Here is an 18,622-nt window from a genome sequence, read left to right on the forward strand (position 1 = left end):
AAACTTAACTTTCATATTAAACAGACAAACAAGAGTTGTCATTACATAATAATGTAGTTAGATTGTTGCTTGCTGAACAAACAAAGCTAGTTAAAGTCTTAGTCAGATTAGACCTAAACACACAAAAGGAAACAGTCTAATAGAAAACAAGAACCAACCACAATAAAAACCTTGAAGCACACAATCTAAGGACTCCTAGTTTGATCATCAACTTGATCAAACATGTCAGCAGGGAAATCGTGTAAGAAAACATCAGACTCTTCGTCATCTTTCGAAACATGTCTGAACCTTCTCGGAGCCGGAGAGGGCTCAAAAAACGGCTGAGGAAGGCCGAACAAGGGCTCAGAAGAATCAGCCGGTCCAAGTATATCGTAGAAAAAAGGGTCGTCGAGATCAGTCCCAAAGGTAAAAGGCTGATGATTCTCTAACTTAATACCCAGTTCCGGCGACCTGATCAAGGCTTCATCATCAACTTGGTCTGATAATGGTGATGAGTAAGGAAGAATCTTGGAAGTGGTAGCAGAAGAAGCTCTAGTCTCTTCTTCAACAAGACCAAAACTCTGAGACTGGATTGGTTTGACGTTTTTGCCCTTGTTAGGTTTTGGATCGAAGCAACTAGAACTCGATGCATCCGAGGAGTTATGGAGAATCCTAGCGAGCCTCTTTAGCCTGCTGCTCCAGAAGTTCTTCACATCGTTATCAGTTCTTCCCGGTAGATACGTGGCGATCCTCGCCCATTTGTTACCAAACTGCGACTGCAAATCAATCACCGTCTTCTCTTCATCCGCAGAGAACTTGCAGCCACTTTAAATAAAAGAAACCTAACTTGTTAAGCAAGCAAAACTAAAAATAGAAGAAGAAGACGAGAGAGGAAGGGAAGGAAGAAAGTTTATTACTTTTTGAGATTGGGACGGAGTTTATTGACCCAACGGAGACGGCATGACTTTCCGGTGCGTTGAAGAAGGCCTTTGGATCGAATGGAGCTCCAGTCACGAGGACCGTAACGCTTGACGTGGTTGATGAGCACTTCGTCTTCTTCGGCTTTCCATGGACCTTTCTTGATATCTTCCTTCTTCGTCGCTTCCATTTTCTTCATCTGTAGTAATGGATAGATAGATACTTCTCTCAGTTACACAAAAATGTTAAAGGGAGTTTATTTCGCTTTTGTAGTAACGGTTAGAAGCAGTTATCCCCCATTACCCCCTCTATGCCTTCCACTTTCAGTACCTCCACTCTCCGAGTTTCTCTCTCGAATTATTAAAATGTTCTCATGTTATTTATCGGTTTACTAGCCCAAAACTAAGCCCAAATCTAGTGAGCCCGTGTAAAGCCCCATTATTTTCGATCTTCATGATTGCATGCACATCTCATGCAAACTTTACGTACTTGTCTTTTACGTACTTGTGTTTTACGTACTTTTAATGACTGAATTGTCAAAGGGGGCTTATTGGAATGAAAATTGGTGAGATTTCATTTTTTTTTCAAATCTCAGCTTATTGGATATGTGATTTATAAAAATTATCTTAAATCCTTGCTTATTGATTTTATCATTTATACAAATTCTATCAAATCACCTCTTATTGGAAAAAAAGGATTTCATCAAATAAAATATCTGAGAAGTTATTTGGAATTATCTGAAAATTATTTGTAGTTAAAATTTCATGGAGATAAATTTCATCTCTTGAGATGGTATTTGAAAAACTGATCAGAAAAGCTTTTATTTTTCTTCACTGAACTTTCGACCAAAAACCAGGACGTTAACTAACTTTACTGAGCATGTCACGTTCTCAATTCTTTGCTTCTTCTATGGATTCTTTTTTAAGTTATCGATTTATTTATATACCTTGAATGAATTCTCTGTGCTAAGGCTAGACAACTTGACTTGTGGTTTGATCCCAGAAACAACAGAGTGAACAAAGAAGGAAGAAGGATTAACATACTTATCAAGGACGAATTGCAGATCACATTGATCAAGCTACTGGATCTGAGCCATCTAAGTGAATTCAGAGCAGATGCTCCTCCTGCTATATGATTACAGGACGCGGTGGCCACACGGGGACAAGAAGAAGAAAAATGTGAGCGATTCGGATCTGTCGAATGATTAAGCTAGAGAAATCGAGAAAGCAAACACTATATCTGAACAGAGAAGAGAAGCGATGAAGAAGAGCAGCGAGGTTCTATCATGTCCCTTGTGTTTCCAACTATGCCTCGCAAGAATCTCGGGTTCTGTCGTCGCATGTTTAACACAATCCTTTGTCTTTTTGCATTCTGCTAATAGCTTGGACCGCCTCTGTTTGAGGTTTTGTATAGCTGACCACAATGAAAAAGCTACATATTTTAAGTCTTGCACCAAGTGAAGCACCTCATTTGCCTATTTCTTAATTGCAGCCTTGCAGGTACAAGTGCGCTTGTTCTCTCTTTTCCTTAAGCTAAATCCTTTGAACAATAAGGGACATGCCTGGAGAACACATCTATGATGGTCGTGAGTCTCGTGACATCACCTCCACTTGATTAATCATCCAACTAAACTTCAAACCCATATTTAGACTGGAATTTGACCAGAGCAAACAATATCAGTTCTGAAACTTGTATTTCACTTCCGGCCATCATTAATAGCCTAGTAATATTGTGGCTGGGATTTATCTGACTAGTAATCTAATATTCTAGATAGGGATGTTAACATGGGTAGTTACCCATGGGTTTACCCAAACCCACTAATAATGGGCTGGGTTTTTACCCATCTAAGATTAATTGGGTCAACCATGGGTATTAATTTTAAAACTCATATTTATGTTGGGTAAATACAAAAGGGTAATGGTGTACCCATGGGTTTTCAATTATATATATAGATTTTTACCATTTTAATTAAATTATATAAAAATTGCAAAAACGTTTTTTTCCGTCAGAACCAAAAAATGATTTTTTTCCGCAAAAACCCTAAAACTACTATTTCTCACAGAAACCAAAAACGAGTTTTCCCACCGAAACCGAAAAATCGAGTTTTTCTACCGAAACCACAAAACTTGTTTTTCCGCCAAAACCATAAAACTAAGTTTCCCGCCAAAACCGCAAAACTGAGTTTTCTCACCAAAACTGCAAAACTGAGTTTTCCCGCTAAAACCGTAAAATCGAGTTTTCCGACTGAAAGCCCCAAAATCGAGTTTTTCCGCCAAAACCGCAAAAAGTGTTTTCCCGCCAATGCCGTAAAACTCAATTTTCCCGCCAAAACCGCAAGAACCGAGTTTTCCCGCCAAAACCGCAAAAATGAGTTTTCCCGCCAAAACCGCAAATGAGTTTTTCCGCCAAAACCGCAAAAAATGAGTTTTCCCGCCAAAACCGTAAAACTGAGTTTTTCCGCCAAAACCGAAAATTGAGTTTTCCCGCCAAAGACGAGATACCGAGTTTTTCCCCCAAAACCGCAAAACCGAGTTTTCCCGCCAAAATCGAAAAATCGAGTTTTCCCGCCAAAATCGAAAAATCGAGTTTTTCCGTCAAAGCCGAAAACCGAGTTTTTTTCCCAAAACCGTAAAAACGAGTTTTTTCATCAAAATCAAAAACGAGTTTTTCCGCCAAAACCGCAAAAGCGAGGTTTCCTGCCAAAACTGCTAAACTTCAGAATAAATAAGATAATACTTTGGGTACCCACGGGTAAACCTATACCATATTGGGTTTATTTTCTGGGTTTGGATTTCAACTCTGATGTTTCTGGGTTTTTGCAGGTTGGGTATAAACTGGGTTGGGTTATTTGTGGGTTGGGCTGGGCTGGGTTATTTTACCCTACGTTAACATCCCTAATTCTAGACGACACAAGCAAAGGTTTTATGGTGTAGTTGGAACTGGGGGAAGCCATTTTGTGTTTTCTTTTAAAATTAGCTAGCTTCAACATTATGTTTAAAGATAATCCAATGGTTTAAAAATCCCGTCAAAATCACCCATCTAAATTCTCACCAAAATCTTCAATTCCCAAACAAAATCTTCAAATCGCATCTAAACTCCACTAAATCTAAAACTCCTTAATTTTTTCTCAAACCCCTAATTCAATAAATTTCATGCAATTGGAGTGAAAATAAGAAACTTTTCCAACTGAGAAACTAACGTTATTATTACTTATCATGCAATTGAACATTTTTTTAAAAAAAATTATTGATATATAAACATTCAAAACATTGGTTAAACATCTGCAAAATCAATAATTTCTTATAAACAGTATTAGATACCGTCTACCGATTTTTTGAACATTGATATTAAGTAATTGATAACGATCACTGGGGCTATACGGCTTTCGAACGCTCAATTAAATGTTAACTAGCTTTTTTAGAGCAGGATTATTGCAGGTGCTAAGAGGAATGCTTAATGGTGGGTTCCACCAGAGAAGGAGAAGAAGTGATGCCAAAGACGCCAGATCTGGCGCCGGCGCTTGAGCTATATCGCGGGCCCCACTGACACGTGGCGGCCCGTGATTGGTTCGTTTTAATTTTTTTTTTTAAATCAGAAAAAAAAAACCAAAAAAAAAAATAATTAAGCACCCCATTTGGGGTGCTAGGGTTAATCATGCTCTTAGTTCTTTAACATTAGTATATCATTTAAAATGTAGAAGATGGGTTGAATCTGTGGCAGCCAAAAGTAGTGTTCTACCTTTTATTTATTGCATCTGCTGTATTTATTTAATCATTCAAATGTCAAAACGTGTCAAATTCAGTTTTATATTCACAAAATAAGAAAGCACATAACCCTAAAAAAGAACACAATAGCAATTAATTACGACTAGAGTATAATAAAATGTTATCACATGGCCCTTTTTCTACAGTTGATACCAGTCGTGAAATTGGGATTTTGGAAAGCTGCACTGCACCGTAATTAATACCTTCCTCGTTAAGGCAATTAATACATTTTTAAATTAAATACCATAATTAATTGAGTTCAAACTCACTGGGGCACCAATAATTGAGATCGAACTCATTGGGGGCACCAATAGGGATTAACTAGTTTGGGATGTGATTAGGTTTTGGAATATATTCGTTCTTAACTATTTTATCAGATTAAGCACATGTGATGATGACGTGTATATATATACACACTATTTCATTCTATCTTATCCATCTTTCAGTAATAAGAGTGAAAATTCTATAAGTCGTAACCTTTCTTCATCCCCCTCTACTGCCATGGATTTCTCAACGCTTCCTATTTTGAGACAGGCTTCAGATTCTTCAGACAAGATTACATCTGCCGATCCATACCCTATGGACCCATTGTTGGATCTTGAATCCGGCACAAACCATGAGTTGAGCAAACCTGTTCCAGGCGTGTGGCGGGTTCCTACTACCGACCTTTGCTGTATCTACCGAGTCCCAAACTGTCTGCGTCGAGTTAGCCCCGAAGCATACACGCCTCAATCAGTCCTCATCGGACCTCTTCACTATTCTTTGAAACTCCAGGCTCTCAAGTCTCGTGGAGATATCACAAACGCAAGGTTAATGGACTACTTAAACATGGAAGAGCACAAGAAGTTTTACCTAGCGGAATTCGCTAAAAGGCCTGAAGGGAAAAATATCATTGATGGATTCAAGAGAGTGATCAAAGAAGATGAGGCTGTGATCAGGGCAAGCTATCTGGAATCAACGGCTTGGATTAAATCCCCAAAGTTCGTGGAGATGATCCTACATGACTCTGTTTTTATACTAGAGTTCATGTTGAGGTGCTCTGTGGAAGCAGCAACAACAGAGAAAACATGGGATCCTCTCATTGACGAACCATGTCTTGCACAAGAAATCAATAGAGATTTAATCTTGCTCGAGAACCAGATTCCATTCTTCATCCTTGAAAAACTCTTTGATCCAACAGTTTCAAAACTTCGCAAAAAGACATTCCACCAATTAACCATCAAACATTTTGAATTCCAAGACGAGAAGGGAAGCGACGCAAAGTTCAGACATTTCACTGATTTGCTAAGGCGTGTCCGCGTGGAGACTGTTCCAGATCATGCTTTTGAGAGATGTTACGAGTCCATGTATCAAATGTATAATGCGGATAAGCTAGATGGTGGGGGAATTAAATTTGAGGCCGTGAAAAACCCTTTGTCGGTCTTGGTTACATTCGAAAAGGGTGTTTTAAAGATACCCAAGTTCTTGGCTGATGACGATGCGGAGATAACGATTAGAAACATAATGGCGCTTGAACAATGTCATTACCCGTTCAACTCTCACGTTTCTACTGGGTGATTGTGGTCGAGTGGTAAGGAGACGGGGCTGAGACACCAACATTTTTCAGGTTCGATCCACCTGCTGTGCGAAACTAAGTCACAATTATCCTGGTCACCCAACACGGATATGGGCCCATGCTTTAGGGCCCATTTGAATATCCGGAGAGAGGGTCTATCCGTGGGCTGCACCTCCCCTTGGGGATTAGTCTGGGCCTCTCCATGGGCCTGGGATACCCCCAAGTTAATCAAAAAAAAAAAAAAAAAAAAAAAAACTCTCACGTTTCTGACTACATCATGTTCTTGGATTTCCTCATCGACACTAAGAAAGACGTGAGCTTACTTGTCGAGAAAGGTAACATTTTCATTGTGAACCGGGCTTGAAATTTTGAAGACCATAGATTATTTAATAATATTTTTTACTAAAAAAAATATTTAACAATTTTGAGGTATGTCTATAATGTATATTAACATTTTAAAAATTTAAAAATATAAGATAAATTTTGAAGTAATGGGAATAAATTTTTGAAATAACATTTCAACAGAAAGTATGTACTTTTTTTTTTTATAATCGTGGCGTGATCCAAATGATTTCTAGACCCAAAGACAAATCACTATGAGGTCCATAGAAATTCAAGTTTTTTGCCACTTAAAACATCTACAGATGACAAAAAGGAATCAAATTCAAAGTGAAAGCTCCAACCGAAACTTTTTTATCACTAGGCCAAGACCACTTGGTTACTTTTTATTATAGATTTATGTTAATTCATAAATATTTAAATAAAAAATAAACATATAAAATGAAGAAAAATAATTATTATGCTAAAAGAAAAGAAGATGAGCTTATGGAAAAATTCAAAAAGTTAACATCTTAATTGTAACTAGATTTCCACCCGCACAACCGTGCGGATATATATTTTCACATTTATATATATAGATATTTGTTTTACATAATTATTATAAATTTTTAATGTTGCTCACATATTTAAATGTTTGTATAATTATGCCAAATATAATAATTTTATAGTTTTCATGCTGTAAATTAAAATCATCACATATATATGTTGCTTATTATATATTTGTCCTATTGAATTTGCGTTTGATTACTAAACTACTTTTTTTAATGCATGAAACAACATATATGAAAATAATTTTGTATTTAATTTATTATAATCATGATCCGTAATTCAAATTGTTAGATTTTTTTAGTATTTTTTTTAATGTTTATTAATTTTATATAATTAATTACTGTATATTAAAAAGTTTAAGATAAGTTAAATTTTTATACATGTATTATATAGTTTACTAATATTAATTCGTTCTACCAACATATTATATTTTTAGCATAAATATTTTATATTTATGAAAATAAAATATGTTAACTTATCAATTTAAAATAATTTTATCATATTTTGTTCAATATAACGTTTTTATTTTAAAATGATAGATATTATTATAAAATTGATAAAATAGGATATAATTATATTCTTTTAGTAACATTTCATTACTAATTATAAAATTAGTTGAAAATATTTATATTCAATTTATGACAATTAAGATCTTATTATAATCTTTTTCAAGAGATTTGTTAGAATTTTATTTTTTTTTTTTAAAATTAAAAGATATAAAAGATATTATGATTAAAGTAGTTAAAATATTATATATATTAGCATTAGTGATATACATTTAATAGAAAATTTAAATGATGGTCCAAATAAAAATATCACTCATCAAAAAATCATGATTTTTATTTTATTAGAAAAAAATTTGAAAAAAATTAAAATAGAAATAAATATTTATTTCTAACAAAATCTTTAAAAATTATTAGTAAATATATTTTTGAAATTAATTAATTACATTTTATTTAAATTTTTGTTTATAAACCAAAACTACATTCAAATTTAATTTATAATTTTATTTTATGATAATTTAAATTAAAACTAACTAATTTTCGAAAGTAAATTTAAAAAGATTCTAAAAAGATTTTAAAAAGATTTTGTTAGAATATTTTAAATATAGTAATTTGTATAAATAAAAAAGATAAGATATTAAAAGATATAATAATGAACTTATGTAAAATATGATATTTTTTATGAATGATCCAAACTAAAAAAATCACACATGAAAAGAAGTCATGACTTCTGTTTTAATATATTAGACTAGATTTCCACCCGCACAACCGTGCGGGTATATATTTTCACATTTATATATATAGATATTTGTTTTACATAATTATTATATATTTTTAATGTTACTCACATATTTAAATGTTTGTATAATTATGTCAAATATAATAATTTTATTGTTTTCATGCTGTAAATTAAAATCATCACATGTATATGTTGCTTATTATATATTTGTCCTATTGAATTTGTGTTTGATTACTAAACTAAATTTTTTAATGCATGAAACAACATATATGAAAACAATTTTATATTTAATTTATTATAATCATGCTCCGTAATTCAAATCTCTAGATTTTTTTAGTAATTTTTTAGTGTTTATTAATTTTATATAATAAATTATTGTATATTAAAAAAGTTTAAGATAAGTTAAATTTTTATACATGTATTATATAGTTTACTAATATTAACCCGTTCTACCAACATATTATATTTTTAGCATAAATATTTTTTATTTATAAAAATAAAATATGTTAACTTATCAATTTAAAATAATTTTATCATATTTTTTTCAATATAACGTTTTTATTTTAAAATGATAAATATTATTATAAAATTGATAAAATAGGATATAATTTTATTCTCTTAGTAACATTTCATTACTAATTACAAAATTAGTTGAAAATATTTATATTCAATTTATGACAATTAAGATTTTATTATAATATTTTTCAAGAGATTTATTAGAATTTTAATTTTTTTTTAAAAAAAATTAAAAGATATAAAATATATTATGATTAAAGTAGTTAAAAATATTATATATATTAGCATTAGTGATATATATTTAATAGAAAATTTAAATGATGGTCCCAATAAAAATGTCACTCATCAAAAAGTCATGATTTTTATTTTATTAGAAAACAAATTTGAAAAAATTAAAATAGAAATAAATATGTATTTCTAATAAAATCTTTAAAAACTATTACTAAATTTATTTTTGAAATTAATTGATTTCATTTTATTTAAATTTTTGTTTATAAACCAAAACTATATTCAATTTTAATTTTTAATTATATTTTATGATAATTTAAATTAAACTAAATAATTTTCGAAAGTAAATTTAAAAAGATTCTAAGAAGATTTTAAAAATTTTTTGTTACAACATTTTAAATATATTCATTTATATTTTAAATAAAAGATAAAAATATTAAAATATATAATAATAAACTTATGTAAAATATGATATTTTCTAGAAATGATCAAAACTAAAAAAAATCACATATGAAAAGAAGTCATGACTTCTGTTTTAATATATTAGATTGTAGAAAATAAGGACATAAATTATTGCTAGTGATTTAGTATATACGTACGTAAGTTGAGAAGAAATAAAGCATTTTGTTTATGAATATATAAATATGCCCTATATTTTTTTCACAAAAAGTTGTTGCCATATAATTAGCGTGAGTTTCAAATTTCATTTATAAGGCACGGCTCCTCCTCATATAAGAGTATAAATTCATGATGGTTTTGATATTTGTAAGGGATAATAACGGACTGGCTTGGGAACCATGGTTCCGTGGCCAAGATGGTGAACAAGCTTTGTTTGGGAGTCTTGGACAATGGCTCTTTCTATTCTGATATCGCAACAAAAGTCATTAAGCACTACGGGAATTCATGCAATAAGTCACGCTCCATCCTCAGGCGTGTGTATTTCAGCAACCTGTGGAGAGGGACAGCCACCCTAGTCGCTGCATTTCTATTGCTGCTGAGTCTTATCCAGGCCGTGACTTCTATCATAGATGTTATTAAGGAGTGAAATTACTTTCTCCCTAAAACGTGCTGCATATTGTCGAATACTTCGTGTCGGTTTTAATTTATATCTTTTCGTCGTTCTAATTGTTTAATTAGCTAGTAGAAACTAGCAACATCAGCTGTTCTTTCTCGAGAATATATGTGTTACCAATCAATCTTTTATGATATTCAATAATATTGTGTTTCAAAAAAAAAAAAGATATTCAATAATACTGTGATGTTGTACATTTTTTATTCCGGTAGAGTTCAATAATACTGTGATATTGTGTTTCAAAAAAAAGATATTCAATAAATGTGTCATATATCAATGTTTCATTTGGCTATAATCCGAACATCTTCTTGAACTATACATATATCAATGTTTCACTTGGCTATAATCAGAACCTCTCCCTACTTACGGTTTGATGTCCGTTGCTCTTTGGTTCGTCTCTGATTTTCAAACTACTCGTGTGTACTACTAAATCATCATGCGGTCTCTCTATAAAGATAGTTGATCTGTATCTTGAAGCTACTATATGACATAAAAATTTCGTGATCATATCTCTGGTTGCTATTAAATCTCTGAAGTCTGAACTAAAACAGAACATACAACCTTTACCACGTCAGCTATAACTTATGACATCTCTTCCCTTCCACAAAAAAAAAAAAGACAAAACCTTGCTGAAATTTCAGACAAAGACGAACACAGTTCGTCAATCTATAGAGACATACACGAATCGCTAACAGCAACTGAGAAAATCGTGCACAATCAGGTCTTGAATCTGTTACTTGATCGTCTTCTATAAGAGAAACCAAACTCGAAATGTGTTCATGATGTATCGTCCGCCTCTGCATTGAAAAAAAACAGAACATTATCAAAGAAACAATCATTGGTCGGCCTTTGTACTTATAAACCCCTAAACGACGGCGTACCAGTGATCTGCTTATCAGGTATCTGAGGAGTGATTCCCAGATTCGTTCTGATGCTAGCTCCCATGTCAATCGCATCTTGGACCTGTGTTGTGTTTTGTTCATCATCAATTTGGAACAAACACAGAGAGAAAGAGATCAATGATTTAACCCGAGGACTAACCGTGTGGATCCCAGAGGCGCTTAGAAACGCGACGGAGGTGGTGGCTATCGCGCCGACGAAGAGTGATGCGATTCCGAAGGCTTTGACCGGCATCAAACGGTTATCGCCGGCGTAACCTCTCCGAATACATCTCACTCCCCACATGATCTGAGCTCCGCTTCCCATCGCCCACCACCAGTGAGCAGATCCATCGAACAAACTGCTCTCGCCGCGGCTAACGGCGTCGTTCTGCTCCTCCATCTCCGTCGTCGTTTCCTCGGAGACGGTGAAATGAGAAATGAAATCCGATTTCGAGATTCCTTATTTCGTGGTGTCTAGTTTACGATCGTTGTAGGCTTACTGGGCTTCGGTGTGGGCTTATAAGCCCAACAGACCCTTTTCTATTGAGATCCAGTAAGGTTTTGATTACACCTTCCAAGTTGCTTCTTAGTGAAAGAGATGTATCGACCATGGCCACGAGCGCTTGTTCGAAACTTTTTCAGAAATTATTTATATGCTTTTGGTTCAACAAATAGCTTATTGATTAACAAAAATGCACAATAAATTTTATTGTATGACAAGTTGAAAAAAGGAAAACAAGTTAGCACATTAAACTTTACTATGAATTTGAAAGCAGCTATATTTAGGCGAGACAGAGCTGGTTTTGAAAATTTAAAATTTTTTAAATTTTAATTTTTTAAAGAATCTAAAACTTATATATATTACTTTTTACAAAATTGGAAGTCAAGACAAAATACACACGTAAACTTATAAATGTTAAACTTTCATAGCGTTATGTCGAAACCTGCTCTAAGGCTAGGTTCAAAATTTCAAATACTATCATCATGTTTACGTGTGTTTAGCTTCTAAACTGACCTCATCGTTAGTCGTTAAAACTGACACTTGAATGCGAGAGGCATTGTTAGATTTAAGTTGAAAAATAATTCTTAAAACAAAAAAAATTCTCTAAAAGAATTATATTTCTTAAAAAATAATAGAGCCATCGGTTTTGACTAAGGGTGTCACTACTCATTACATTAGGGTCGTTGGTTTGGTTGCCGCAGGTACCAGCGGTAGCGGCAGCGTCAACATTCTGCGTCAACTCTTGTTCGTTTCGTTGACGCAGGAAGCTGCGTCTGACGCCGCGTCCGAACACCGCGTCCTACGGCTGACGCCGATAAAACATGCGGTCGCAATATAACATGCGACAGCGTCAGTGGCAGCGTCAGCGTCTGCGAAACGAACAACAACCGTCCTTATTGACGCTGTCGGCAACCAAACGAACAAGGCTATTATAGTTATAATATATAAATAAATATTAGGTCTGGCCGAAGGGAAAAAAAAAGGAGGTATGGCCGAAGGAAATATTTGGTATGGCCCAGAAAAATGCTAGGTTCGACCAATTCTGGTGAGGATTGTTTTTAAATTTAGAAATGGATTCATGTATCTAAATGGATTCATGTATGCGGTTTGTGTTTACATGTAATGATTGTAATCATAATCAGATTTCCTAAGTGTATCTCATCTTCTGGCGTGTGTACATTGTATTTTAGTTGAATTGCATTTTAGTTGTATTGTACGTGTGTATTTCTTGGGTTAAATTGTACGTGTGTAGGTTTTTTTGTTTTTACCCTAAAATTGTTTTGCAACTTTATAGTCTAGGTATTAATCTTGTTATTCACAATTGTAATTGTAGATTTGTGGTTGTTTACTTTTTAAATAGAGTACTTAACAGCTTTTGTGGCTTTTCTTTACAGGTGAGGACAGCTGAAATATAAGTGTAGCACATGTGTTCTAAACACATGTTTTCCTTGTTAATGACAGTCGTTTTGTTGTAAATCACAGTCTTACAAATGAATATTCATCATTGTAAGAATATATATGAATATTATATCAATAAAGAGTTGACACTTGACAGTACTCAAGGTTCTTCATTCTTCAGCAACAACATAAAAGGCAAGACAAATGTGTGTATATATTTTAATATCTAAAACCAGAAAATAAACTAATAATAATCATGGAGTACATTAGTACAGTACTGTTCAATGATTTCAATTGTAAAGCTGGTTTCTCTTTAATGTTTTGTTAGTCATTTTAATTTATTCATTAGCAAATTAAAGTGTTTTTAGCAAATTAAAGTGTTTACTATAGTGGCGCCCAACCGTTAAAAAAGGACACACATATACATGTAGGATGTAGCCCTTATATCTACAACATATCTTCAGATTTAAGCGTATTAATGAAAAGTTAAATTATAGCCAGCTCAATCAGTCGAAAATACATTGTAGAGGTTTAGATTGAAGATTCCGCAAGAAACATCTTAAAGTAATAATATTAACTCATTAAACATCTTAGGGATGGAGTTTCCCTATACCCTCAAAATAATGCTCATCTTCTGTTTAAGCGATGTGCTTGCTCGGGTGTTCCTCTCTCCGTGATGGCTGCAGATTAGGAGGTCTTTCACCAGCCGTTCTTGAGGAGCCAATTTTTTAAGAACTGATCATCAGGCATTGCCGAATTCTACCGGGTTCAGTTCTCGGTTTAACTGTGGTTTCTCTTTTGTGACAAGTGTTTGTTCTAAGTTTGATGTATCCTCTAGTTAAATGCTCTGCTCGTAGTTGGTCTCTGCTCAGCTTAGATTGAGTCTTAGTCTCTTAGATAGAGTGTGTCTAGTGTCTGTTCCTTGTTGTCTTTGTTCTTCTGTCAAAACATAAAATGGTAATAAAATTTAACATTTTTACCAAAAAAAAACTCATTTTACAAGAGCTAGCAACGATATTAATAAATTTAATTAAAAAAAGGTAAATATGAAAAATTTAATAAATTGATTGTGAAGAATAAGAAAATAAAAGCTGAGCATGGGTAAAAGACTAAAAGACTAAGGGGTCGGTTGATAACGTGATTCTCGTGGTTTGAATTGTTTTTACTTTTTACTAATTTGACTATTGTGTATTACCAACGTCCAAGTTAATTAGTACACTAGATCTCGACTCGCGCAACCGCGCGGATTTTTATTTTCATTTATTTTTATATAAACATTTTGTTTTTAATTCTACATTGGTATATATTAATATAATTTTATCGTATATTTTTAAAACATAATAATTTTATCGTATATTTTTTTTATTGAATTGGTTGTTTCCAGATCACGTTTTTTTTTGCTAGAAAAAGATTGATAATTATTTAATTCCTATAATGTAGTAGACATATTATTTAGTTCCTATAATCTAGAAAGTGAGTTATTTAGATCTATAATAATAATAATATTAGAAATTGAATGTAACATGACTTTCTAGTAATAGGTTCATTAAGTCAATTTTTTAAAAAATTACACATGAGTCAAAGTTGTGACTTCTCTTTTAATATATAAGATACGTCAAATTCCTTGTAAAGCAAAGTGGGCCAACTCAAACTTTAATATAGTATTTTTCTTACTTATTATATACAGTACTATATAAAATTGTATAGTGAAGAAGATAAAAAGTAGCCACTGCACATTGTACTGTTACTTATTGATAATAATGACGTCACACAACTCAAAGCCAAAGTTCGTGGGTTATTAAGGTGACGCACATGCACGATGGTCGGTCCATATATAAGACGAGAAACATTTCAACCAATGCCGTCTTAGACCATCTCTAATGTATTTTGCTATTTTCACCTCCAAAATAGGGGAACTCTATAATAGAGGTGAGATATGCTCCAATGTATTCCCTTAAAATAGCAATCTCTAAAATATAGAGTAAAAAATAGAGGAATGTTATTTTTTCCTCTATAAATAGAGGAAAAAATAGAGATCTCTATTATAGAGGAAGAAATAGAGGTGGGTTGGAGCAATTTCACCTCTAAATGCTATTATAGATGTGAAAATAACAATGGGTTGGAGATGCTCTAAATATTATTCGATTTTAGTTTTTTTTTCTTTTCTTCTGGCATATAGAATATGATTTTATTAAATAAAGAGACACGTTATTCCCATTTAATTTCACATGGGTATAAGTTATTCGCAGTAAATGGTGGACAGTAGATTGGCCATCCGGACCCAGTTTTAACGAAATAATAAAGATATGCTTTTATATACGACTGTCATGTTTCTTTCTCTATAATACGAAACAAGGAGCTTATTAAATACTACAACTTGGAAGAATATTAATAGCAGCTCACTTCAGGTTGCAACCTATAGCTTTATCTCTCTCTCTCACACTCAAATGGAAAAACAAATCAACATAGAGAGTAGTGTTACTCATCATCAAGACAATGTAACAACCTCCACCGTTGCCCCCATGACATCTTCGTCGGAATCTTGGTCTTCATCCAAAAGAGCGTTAGTGCAGGACAATGAAGCTGGCGGAAAACGTAGGAAGAGCAACGGTCGAGATGGTAACGAGAATCCGACGCCGTATAGAGGAGTAAGGAAGAGGAGCTGGGGAAAATGGGTGTCAGAGATTAGAGAGCCAAAGAAGAAGTCAAGAATATGGCTTGGGACTTATCCAACGGCTGAGATGGCAGCTCGAGCTCATGACGTAGCGGCTTTAGCCATTAAAGGCAACTCCGGTTATCTCAACTTCCCGGAATTATCCGGTTTACTTCCTCGTCCGGTTAGCTGCTCTCCCAAGGATATACAAGCCGCAGCTGCCAAAGCCGCAGAAACCACATGGCAAGAACCGGTTATCCATGAGAAACTAGTCGAGGAGCTAAGCCATTCTGAGTTGTCTACGGCTGATCAGTCTTCGACTTCCAGCAGTTTCATTTTTTCTTCGGACACTTCGGAGACTTCGAGTACGGACAAGGAAAGCAACGAAGAGACGGTGTTTGATTTGCCGGATCTTTTCACGGAAGGACTTCTGAACCAAAATGACGCGTTTCGTTATTACGACAGCACGTCCACATGGCAGCTTTTCGGAGATGATGTGGTGTTCCGGCTTGAAGAGCCGTTCACTTGGCTAGATGTATAGTTCCATGCACGATGGTTTTACTTTTAACTAATTTTCAGTATATATATTTTTTGTTTTTCGTTATGTTTTCTACATTTGAGTGTGTTATTAATTACTTTGCGATAAAATGAGCTCGTTTTGAATAATTGTCAGTGTTTAAAAATTGAAGTAATGTAAGTGAATCTAATAAGTGGCAGTGGCATAACGTATTTTAGCATAAAAATAAACACAGGAAAACAAGAAGACAACGTTAGTTGATAGTGACACTCTTGAACTTTTAAGCCTTTTCTTGCATTCTCGCTCACCACTAGATTTAGAGAATGTTAAAGAGTGTAGACGAATTTTGACTCCAAGAGCATAGCATCCCCTTACGACACATGTATATTAATTGAATAATTGGACATAATTAATCTATGTTCTCGACATTTATATTAATTAGTTTAGGGATAATCTGTGGAAAAATTAACATATTCGGTCTCTAGCTAGCAGTCCCTAGTGCGTTCTAAGTTTGACTAGATAAAGTTTAATTAATATTAGCTTAGTGGTAAACTAGTGAAAATTTGGTAATGATTAATTATATAACCGTAAACTTTTTTCATTAATACACACTAATTATATAGTTTGTTTTAAAAGGTAAAATTAAAATGCCGGATAAAAGACTATATACATAAACAGAATGATTATTTTGTAAATCAAACATCCATTGTACTTAGATAAGCTAGCATATTCAATCTCAAGATTATTAACAATTTAAAGTTTAAAGTTGCTTGATAAGATATGTCATTACACTCAATCGGTCCGCTTCGCCTAAAGATCACAACACTGTTTCTCTCAAAACATTTTATAAACCGCTAAATATATTACTTATGTATGTTTGAACTTTCAAGTAACGACAGTGAGCTTAGCGCATGTACCACATATGTCATATCTAGTGTGTCCGTCGACATTGATGAGACGATGATTGCAAAATTGAAAGTGAAGGAGACAAGCTTTTGATTAAATTATCGCTTTATTATATTCAGAGTGGGATTTGGGAATATAACATGACTCACATGTTCATCATTGCATTCTTTTCCTTTTAAAGTTATAATAAGTTAAATAACCTTTCACTTTTTTTTTCATTTCCATTTCTTTAATTTTCTTGAAAGGTGAAAGGATATATGCTATAACAATAGGATGCTTTTGCCCAACATCTTGCTTTATCCACTGTTAATGAGGCATAACACGACTGTTACGGATTCCCAAACACATTCATTGGATCCAATACGAATAGTAATAACAATGCACATTTGATTGAAATCGTAAAACTCTAACAAATTGCAAAATCAAATCATTATCTCCTTTAAAAGATTTGGTGCAAAGCCATTGGGATTAACACCACATAATATAACTATATAAGAAACAAAAGAATCAAAAGAAACCTTGAGAAATGGGAGAATTCTGTAATGTATTCAAACATATATAAACCAAACTTCATTCGAAGTTTGGAAGATATATTATACGTTGATTAGGAATCGTAATTTGACTCAGGAACAGGAAAAATCTTGTTGAAAACGAGTGATATTCTTAAATATACAAAGCAAATCTATGAGCATATATGTATATTCTTTTGGTAGACTTATGAGGCCACTAATGAAGAAACATATAAAGATAGTGGATGCAGTAGTGAGCTCACTATCACATTATTTCTACATGCATATTAAATTTGTCGTGTAATTTATGTACCCTTATTCTATTCTCTCATGATGTCAAGGATTGAATTGAATGTATGTAAGATATAAGTCTCTCTTTTTTTTGGGGGGGTTTAGGCTTTTAGCAATGACATAAGTATCTACTATTTGATAGCAAATTGTTGCTACTAAAGTAACTAATACAGTATATATAGGCTCTAACCGTGAGATTCTTTTGATAATGGGATCCTCAGCCGTGAGTTATATATATACTTAACAAACATACCTAATCTTTTCGATTCTTATCATTTATAATGAATGATTCTGATTATTGTGGATATATATTACAATAGCTGTATCTGCCTCGACACGAATCACTTGACTTTGGAGAATACTATAAATCAAAACTTACAAATCGAAATTTTACAAACTACAAGGAGCTGAATTCGTATTGTGTTATGCACATAAATTAGTCCAAGAATTATTATAAAAACACATCGGTATAGAACATGAGATCTTTATCTTTGGAATAAAGTGGGCAAAAAGAAAAAAACAAGCAAGGGGAAAGAAGAAAAATGAAAGCAACAACAGAAGCAAAAAAGAGACGAAAGATTCATATTGTTAGCTTAATTAATTAACACATTCTCTCACATCTCTATCAAAAGGAAACAGAATTTGTGGGGAAAACTACAGTTGCCTACGAAAAAGAATGAAAGCCACAAATTAAAACCAGTTGAAAGGAATGAAAAAAAAACTTAACTAATTCTATTCTAATAACTATTAAACAATTTTAAAACAAGAGTTTCAAATATGTTGTGATTGCGTCAAGGACTCCA

At 33.2% G+C, this 18,622-nt stretch overlaps 4 protein-coding genes across 4 annotated transcripts; 2 read left to right on the top strand and 2 right to left on the bottom strand.

Annotated features, from left to right (window-relative positions):
- Nucleotides 1-16: 16 nt before the first annotated feature.
- On the bottom strand, nucleotides 17-15,370 carry LOC103841896 (transcription factor DUO1). The gene is made up of 3 exons (XM_009118480.3): nucleotides 15,360-15,370; nucleotides 897-3,791; nucleotides 17-804 (listed from the first exon to the last, which is right to left on the bottom strand). The coding sequence occupies exons 2-3, from the start codon at nucleotides 1,094-1,096 to the stop codon at nucleotides 186-188; spliced, it is 819 nt and encodes a 272-aa protein (XP_009116728.1). The 5' UTR covers nucleotides 1,097-3,791; nucleotides 15,360-15,370; the 3' UTR covers nucleotides 17-185.
- Nucleotides 5,163-6,218, top strand: LOC103842345 (UPF0481 protein At3g47200). The gene has a single exon (XM_033278529.1). The coding sequence runs from the start codon at nucleotides 5,163-5,165 to the stop codon at nucleotides 6,216-6,218; it is 1,056 nt and encodes a 351-aa protein (XP_033134420.1).
- LOC103841897 lies at nucleotides 10,648-11,520 on the bottom strand. The gene is made up of 3 exons (XM_009118481.3): nucleotides 11,204-11,520; nucleotides 11,044-11,125; nucleotides 10,648-10,959 (listed from the first exon to the last, which is right to left on the bottom strand). The coding sequence occupies exons 1-3, from the start codon at nucleotides 11,441-11,443 to the stop codon at nucleotides 10,940-10,942; spliced, it is 342 nt and encodes a 113-aa protein (XP_009116729.1). The 5' UTR covers nucleotides 11,444-11,520; the 3' UTR covers nucleotides 10,648-10,939.
- Nucleotides 11,761-16,788, top strand: LOC103841898 (ethylene-responsive transcription factor ERF035). The gene has a single exon (XM_033279000.1). The coding sequence runs from the start codon at nucleotides 15,391-15,393 to the stop codon at nucleotides 16,135-16,137; it is 747 nt and encodes a 248-aa protein (XP_033134891.1). The 5' UTR covers nucleotides 11,761-15,390; the 3' UTR covers nucleotides 16,138-16,788.
- Nucleotides 16,789-18,622: the final 1,834 nt, after the last annotated feature.

The sequence above is a fragment of the Brassica rapa genome, chromosome A09 (genome assembly GCF_000309985.2).
Source record: "Brassica rapa cultivar Chiifu-401-42 chromosome A09, CAAS_Brap_v3.01, whole genome shotgun sequence".
Lineage (NCBI taxonomy): Eukaryota > Viridiplantae > Streptophyta > Magnoliopsida > Brassicales > Brassicaceae > Brassica > Brassica rapa.

Excerpts from the sequence above, each read along its gene's own strand:
- LOC103841896 (XM_009118480.3), bottom strand. The coding sequence starts at position 1,096 with ATGAAGAAAATGGAAGCGACGAAGAAGGAAGATATCAAGAAAGGTCCA. Across the intron at positions 805-896 it reads CTCCGTCCCAATCTCAAAAA|TGGCTGCAAGTTCTCTGCGG; the intron begins GTAATAAACTTT and ends TTTTATTTAAAG.
- LOC103842345 (XM_033278529.1), top strand. The coding sequence starts at position 5,163 with ATGGATTTCTCAACGCTTCCTATTTTGAGACAGGCTTCAGATTCTTCA.
- LOC103841897 (XM_009118481.3), bottom strand. The coding sequence starts at position 11,443 with ATGGAGGAGCAGAACGACGCCGTTAGCCGCGGCGAGAGCAGTTTGTTC. Across the intron at positions 11,126-11,203 it reads GCGCCTCTGGGATCCACACG|GTCCAAGATGCGATTGACAT; the intron begins GTTAGTCCTCGG and ends AACACAACACAG. Across the intron at positions 10,960-11,043 it reads ACCTGATAAGCAGATCACTG|AGGCGGACGATACATCATGA; the intron begins GTACGCCGTCGT and ends TTTTCAATGCAG.
- LOC103841898 (XM_033279000.1), top strand. The coding sequence starts at position 15,391 with ATGGAAAAACAAATCAACATAGAGAGTAGTGTTACTCATCATCAAGAC.